Source organism: Dreissena polymorpha, chromosome 9, assembly GCF_020536995.1.
Source record: "Dreissena polymorpha isolate Duluth1 chromosome 9, UMN_Dpol_1.0, whole genome shotgun sequence".
NCBI classification, from domain to species: domain Eukaryota; kingdom Metazoa; phylum Mollusca; class Bivalvia; order Myida; family Dreissenidae; genus Dreissena; species Dreissena polymorpha.
Window position 1 is genome coordinate 78,677,436 of NC_068363.1, and position 7,583 is coordinate 78,685,018.

The 7,583-nt window shown below is 36.0% G+C and overlaps 2 protein-coding genes across 2 annotated transcripts in view; both read left to right on the forward strand.

Moving 5' to 3' along the window:
* Positions 1-343: 343 nt before the first annotated feature.
* LOC127844916 (uncharacterized) lies at positions 344-1,663 on the forward strand. Its single transcript, XM_052375465.1, has 2 exons — positions 344-586; positions 783-1,663. Exon 2 carries the CDS (start codon positions 786-788, stop codon positions 1,044-1,046), a length of 261 nt encoding a protein of 86 aa, XP_052231425.1. The 5' UTR covers positions 344-586; positions 783-785; the 3' UTR covers positions 1,047-1,663.
* A 2,830-nt stretch (positions 1,664-4,493) lies between these two features.
* The window catches only part of LOC127844675 (uncharacterized), a 4,590-nt gene continuing 1,500 nt past the window's right edge, over positions 4,494-7,583 (forward strand). Inside the window, exons 1-2 of the mRNA XM_052375085.1 lie at positions 4,494-4,729; positions 6,924-7,199. Of these exons, the coding sequence (XP_052231045.1) occupies positions 4,684-4,729; positions 6,924-7,199 (322 nt within the window). The 5' untranslated portion in view covers positions 4,494-4,683. The remainder of the gene's footprint in view (positions 4,730-6,923; positions 7,200-7,583) is intronic.

Here is a 7,583-nt window from a genome sequence, read left to right on the forward strand (position 1 = left end):
GCAACACAATGTACAACAAAGTTCAGTGGTATCTTACGTATGTGTTAAAGAACGACATTTTAATAGTATGTTTAAAGGTGTTCTATACAGTCATATGTATTCGTTGTTAACAAATGCACAGAAGCAAAAAAGAACATGAGAACAATGTCTTCAATTCAGAAACGTATTTTCGTTTTACATTTTTAGAAAAAGATTCTCACACAAACTAGAACATCGGTTAAATGACACAGATGATAAGTAAATTGGGCGTTTCCAGGAGAATTGCGCAATAAGTATTCAATGGGATTCCACAAAATGACTGGTTTTACTATCAACACAAAGAATGCGGTAAAAGCCCGTTTCCCATGTGCTATAAATGTAACGTTACAATTATTCGATTTGCAACTAAAAATATACAAATGGTTAATAATCACAGACTTTTACTTTCCTGTTCTATAGTTATTCTTATATTTGTCTAATCTCTTCGCAGCGGCAAATAAACGGTTACGAAAATCCACGAAATAGTTTCGCGCTGGATCTCTATATTTTTGTTCCATATTTGGATTTTATTAGATTAGAATAGTAACCTATTTGGCAAAAGAAAAGGGTAAGCCGAAATATGCGTTAATTTTTTCAAATATATATTTATTTAATATATTCAATATTACATGAACAGTCTGTTGTTGTTTTTTTAAATGTTTTGACAAAGTTTCAATGGGGGTAGTAATCGGAACAATACATTTCCTTCTTTTGTGTTACTGTATTATTTTCATAACTTAATGTTCAATACCTCTGGTCCATAGAGCATGGGTAACGGAGGCGGTGGCGGTTATGGCGGCTACGGAAGAGGGGGCGGCGGTGGTGGTGGTGGCGGCGGTGGGTTGGGAGCCGGAAGTGGCGGCAGAGGAGGGAGCTACGGTAGAAACGGCCAGGATGGAGAGGATGGGTTTTTGTTTGGAGCTGGGGGCGGAGGGGGAGGCGGGGGTGCCGGCGGGGGACGAGGCGGAAGAGGAGGACGCGGCGGCATTTTCGGCGCTAACGGCAAGGATGGGAAGAATGGAAACTGACCCATGGACTTTGACCGCACTGACGTTTGTGTACATTTCATTAAGTTATTGACCTAAATTATATAATGCACATTTCTGAGACATTTTGAAAAACTTAAAAAATTGCCGCTACTTAAGTTTTTATACGAACTTGGTTTCGGTTTTAAATGTATTATATGATACATAGTGTTGTAAATTTTAGTAAATGAACTCAATTTAGACTGCTTTGTTTGATGCCATCGGGGCATGGTGGACATTTGTTATCAGAACAGGATACCATGTGGTCATCATTTCATAATAAAGACTAGTCTGGTGTGTTGCTCTGCAAACTCTGCAGGTCAAATATTTCAACAGTTGCGATAATAAATATCAATTAAATGTTAGGTCCTATCAGTGTCTTTTCACACATCCAAATATGGGAGGGTGGGAAGATTTGTATGAAAAGCCAGGTTCTGTGAGGGAGCTGGCGGAGAGTAGAATTGAATGTAGAGATGGAAAGATACTAGTAGTATGAGATAGAGTTGGTGGCAGTTTGATTAAGAATGGATTTTACCTAGATTGTGAAGACAGTTAACAAATAAACATTATTGGTGTATCTATGTATTTTCGTAGTGTGTAAATAAAATGTAGAGTACATATACTGTGTTGAGAAGTTATGAACTCCCCCCACATGAAAATCGTAACAATATATTTTTGTACTATGAATTTGCAATTAAATTTGATTCCACTGTCACTATTTTTGACGAAATAACCGCCAATGATATAAACTTACTTATATTTTATTCTTAGTGTCAACACGTGCAGTATTTGTGTTTAAGCGGTGTCATTTATTGGCATACGTGTTATTTAAGCGATTTTCATTTGTATTTGATATGCTCATAAAACAAACAGAAAATTGAGCAAATGAAAAGATAAATTGAATACTATATATAATATTGTTTGTGTTACGAAATAAGTATAATTAATTATAACTATAAATGTTACACAGTAATTTACAGCGGTCGTTTAATGAAAACAAAACTACATGTGTGTATTATTTTTGAAGGTGGTATATATTGGAACACAAGCACTCGGCATTAGCTACTACCCCCCTCCCCGCAGCTGCTACCCCCTCCCAAACTCTCAAAATTGTCCATAAGTAATAAAAAATAACATGACAAAAAAAGTTCGTCGAAAATTATTTTTTTACGTATAGTTATGTGTATATATATATAAATAAGTAAGCATATCAATTTTCCACGAACTTTTTTGTCATGTTATTTTTTGTTTGTGTTTTGGAGTCACTTCGTCGGTAAATTTGACAATCGGTCAGTTCGCAGAAAATGTTACGTTTGTAGAGCGAACTATTTTAATATTCATCATACAGACAGACAGACAGACAGACAGACAGACAGACAGACAGACAGACAGACAGACAGACAGACAGACAGACAGACAGACAGACAGACAGACAGACAGACAGACAGATGACCAGGAATTGATCCACACTTAGTAAACCTTCACTGCACATGAAATGGTCACAGACATGTCTGCAAAATAGCAAAAATTTCCAATTATCTGTGTAATAGTATTTTTACGTTCACTTCCATCTGAAAATGTTACGCTGGCTTGAATTTGCAAATATCTACACTATAGGCAGAAAAACTGACAGACTTACATTGGGTGTTAACTGGCAGAAAACACACATTTGTTCACAAAAATTAAAGTATATGTGACCAGACATTATCATGCTGGTAAAAGAAGCAGAATTTCTAGTTTCGTGTGCTTATAACTTATTTTCAGTTTCTGATTATTAGCACGGGTTATTACGATAATATGTTTGCATTCAAGAAACAACATTTCGTACAAGTTTTTTACTGTTTTTGTGGTAGAAAATACAAACTGTTAGATTGATACGGGTTGTGTGACAGCATCTGGACAAGAATCGACATACGGTCATTAAGCTGATTGCAAACTATTTTCATTAGTTAAAACATAAAACCTCCAAAATGCATTTTGACAGACAACCTGTACCATTTTTTCGAATGACTCGGTTTGGACAACGACAACAGATTTTTCACCGAACGCACGAAGAAACACAAACGTGTAGCATTTTTCACGTAGAAGAATATATCCTTGATCAAACAAGCCGAAATGTAATCGCAATTCTGTAGCAAATACTTACCACGCAATGAAACGCTAATGACGAACGTAAACAAATTTGGTGCAAAGCGGGGCTAGCAAGGGATCATTGGATGCTTACCAGTCGTCAACACCGCATTTGCAGAGATCGCGTTGATTTCAGTAATATAGACCGCAAGCTTACATTGTTCATTCATTGTCCCTGGCAGATTTGTGGGTTAACATTTTACTTTGCGTATAAGATAAATCATTGCGACTTAACTATTAACCAAGCTCTGTGCCGCAAAACAAATACAGTAGTAACCTGCCGAACCACTAAACAAATTTTGATTTATTTCATGAAGACAGCCCGGTTTTAAGGCGGGTTAGTTTTAAAAACAGACCAACCCTCCCATACATATGAACAATTTTAGCTGTCAAATAAAGAAAAGATATCTTGCTAACCGCGCAAATGCTAGATTCAGTTTCGCTTTCTTAATGTTTCATACTTAATTTATTTCTGTCTGCGGCTTCACTCCTGTGGGTACATACACGCTATGATTCAAACTTTTCCATTTCAATTATTTATATTATTACAAGCAAAGCTCTTCTAGTAGAAGTAGATGCGTGATGAACTCTCCGGCGTATTCAGGAGGTTTTTAATGTAGGTAATCCATGCCAGGCCGTTCAGGGGCAACATTCACCCACTTATTAGCAAGTTTACGTTTAATTTGCTCAGTATATGGTTATTAGTTGAAAACAGCCATATTTGATTCAAACTTAACTGCTCAATGTCAACGAGAACTATTTCAAGACAAATCCCAACAAAAGATATATGCTCTTTTACAGAATCTTACCACACAATCCTCGGATTTGTAGTACAGCGGCCTTGTAGAGAAGCTAGCCGATCCGTATCGTGAAAGCCTTCACGCATATTTTCTGTGGAAGATATTCGTGTATAACCAAACACATGACTAAAACTTCCCCCAAACTGATGATCAGATTTTTGTTATTTTTTTTGTTTTGAGTTATAATTTTGATTGTTTAATGATCAAATTTACATGAATGATAAACATTTATATCAAAAGACCCGATTAAAAAAAAAACTATAAAAATGCGTATTTGTAGATATTGCTTCAGAATTCGGCAAAACTTTTTTTCAAATAAAAATATTTGAGAACATATGAGTTCTAATAAAAATTAAGTTTATCAGCTGGCACTATTATGTGATTGACCATTTAATCCGTTTTAAAAAACGAATATTATAGAAAAGTATTCATTACAATTAGTTAATCGTGATTGAACTAAACTTCCCTGTAGTTGGTTACCTAAGGAAGTTATATGCTACCATAAGCTTGATATTAATTTTGGTCATTTTATTTGAGTGCCTTATTTAGTATCGCGTGATAAATGGTAAATACTTTTCAATGCGTCTAATCAATATTGTAAACTGGCTATAGCCATTTAATCATGGATTTGCTGAAGTAAAACCTATACGGGATATCCTTCGGCGGCACAAAATCTAGATTGAACACAATTGTAAACTTAAACAAACAACATGGATAAAACATTCTTCGGGCTTTTGATTATGTATACATGTACAGGTACGTTACAGTAACTATGTTTGATTATAGTGTGTTTTCTATAAAATACTGTTACTACTGCTACTGCTACTTATACTGCTAAAACTACTTTTACTTCTACTACCACGTCTTCTTCTTCTACTACTACCACGTATCCTTCTTCTTCTACTACTACTACTACCTACGAACGACTACTGACGTACGACGACTACTACTACTACTACGACTACGACTACTACTACTACTACTTAGGATTACGACTACTACGACGACTACTACTACTACTACCACTACCACTACCACTACCACTACCACGACCACTTCTACTACTACTACTACTACTACTACTACTACTACGACTACTACTACTACTACTACTTCTACTAATTCTACTACTACGACTACCACTACTACTACTACTACGACTACTTCTTCTTCTTCTACTACTACTACTACTACTACTACTACTACTACTACTACTACTACTACTACTACTACTACTACTACTACTACTACTACTACTACTAGTACTACCACTACCACTACCACTACCACTACTACTAATACTACTCTTACTACTACTACTACTACTACTACTACTACTACTACTACTACTACTACTACTACTACTACTACTACTACTACTACTACTACTACTACTACTACTACTACTGCTACTGCTACTACTACTACTACTACTACTACTACTACTACTACTACTTCTACTACTACTACTACTACTACTACTACTACTACTACTACTACTAATAATAATAATAATAATAATAATAATAATAATAATAATAATAATAATAATAATAATAGCAAAAAGGTGTCTCCAATGCTGAAATATTAAAAATAGTTAATAGCATTCATGGCTACACTGATGTGAGTGAAAAGGTGTATATTCGATTACCAATTTCTATACGCAAAGAAGTTAAGACAAACAATATTTGTCCTATTTTAGTTCACACGTGTAATGCAAAACTTGCGCTTTAACGACCTTATACGAGCAGCTCCGTCCGCCGACCGTCGTTAAAAAGGCATTCAGCAAGGGTATCTTTATGTCAAAAGACTTATATATAATAAAAATATCTTCTTATCTGAAACTACACGTCCTGCAGCTTTACATTTAGAATGAAATATCACGTTAGGGTCATGTACAAATTCGTTTTGGTCATGCCCAATGTCCCCAAACTGGTCACCCACAAGGGCCACATTGATTATCTAGAAGTTCTGTAGCATTATCACCTTAAAATATGTCTTCTTTGAAACCACAATGTCCACATACTATATATACTTTTATGGTATGTGACATCAGACAGTGGTCATTTACAAAGATTGTTCAAATCATACCACTAATGTAAAAACTACTGAAGGCCATTTTATCAACAGATCTTAGGGTGATCTTACGTAAGATTCGTAAGATTCAGTCGTACGCTTATCTTAAGTACCGTGAACCGTTTTTACTATCCAGGGTCTTAAAACTTAAGAAACAACTATGTTGAAAATCAAAGAGGTGCACTAATTTGCAGATAATTTTGGTGTGCGAGTGGAGATAATTATATTTAACTCCATAGAATAAGAACTTAAATGACTCATCTGATAACACAAAACACGCTGCTTTGATATTGAGTATTTGACATCAGATTGTAGTCCTCTATCACGCGTCTTCGTACGAAAAAGGGAACGTCAAACAAAACACAGATCTCGGGATATAGCGTCATTCTTGTAGAGATTTAAGTAGAAAATAACATGTTTAATTTCGCCTTATCCCTCACTATGCAAATAGTCTGACATTCGAAGATTTGAATTAGGTCGCCAAAAACAAATACTCAGAAATTGATTGATCACTAACACAAGTGACACTCAGTCTACCGAGCCCCTGGTTATATATCACACTATAGCATATAACACATTACAGATTACACTAATGTTCAAACAAATAAACTACAAATAAAGAATATTAGCTTTGTATTTATCACGCATTTAACCGAAATGCCACAAATCACACAAGTTATATACGTTATACATTACATCGTTGATGACATGCGTAAACAGGTCTCACAATTCACACATATTCTCTGAATCATCTTTATTTGTTTTCCTCTTTGAATACTGTTTCACGTCGATCTCACCTGCTGAATACTGACCGAAACTCTGCTGCAACCGCTCACAGATTCTCTGAATCATCCATATTTGTTTTTTTTTACAGGTACAGTCCTCTGTGGAGAATACTGTTTCACGGCGATCTCACCTGTTGAATACTGTCCGAAACTCTGCTGCGATCAGTCATATAGCTACTATGATTATTGCTGCACGTCACAGGAGTTCAATTACAGCTACATCGCCCCTATTATCATCGGTGCGGTCATTTTCATCGCTGTCATCGTCACTGTCTGTGTGTGCTGCTGTGTCAAGAGCGCAAATGGCATGACGCGTTATCAGTCTTGGTCAACCAGGCGCGTGGGGGGAACAGCAATAGCGGTGGGTGAGTATTCGATATGAACTAACGCGGGGGGGGGGGAACAGCAATAGCGGTGGGTGAGTATTCGATATGAACTAACACTTGCTTGACGTTACGATATGTTTGTACTTGAAATGGTGATGCTGATTGTGGTGGTAATAATGATGTTAGTGGTGGCTTGGGATTGGGTATGATTATGTCAATAATTATGATGTTGGTTGCGGTAGTGGTTTTGATAATAACACATGTGATAAAGTTGATGATGATTACGGAGATTATACGTGTGTTTTTGTTTGTGATAATACTGGTGGTGGAGGCTGTGGATGTGATAATAATGCTTTTGGAAATAAATACGATGATACGGGTTTTAAATGATTGAAGTGGTGATGATGTCGATGATAATTATAT

What these genes read in the sequence shown, in the direction of transcription:
- LOC127844916 (XM_052375465.1), top strand. Translation starts at nt 786, where the DNA reads ATGGGTAACGGAGGCGGTGGCGGTTATGGCGGCTACGGAAGAGGGGGC.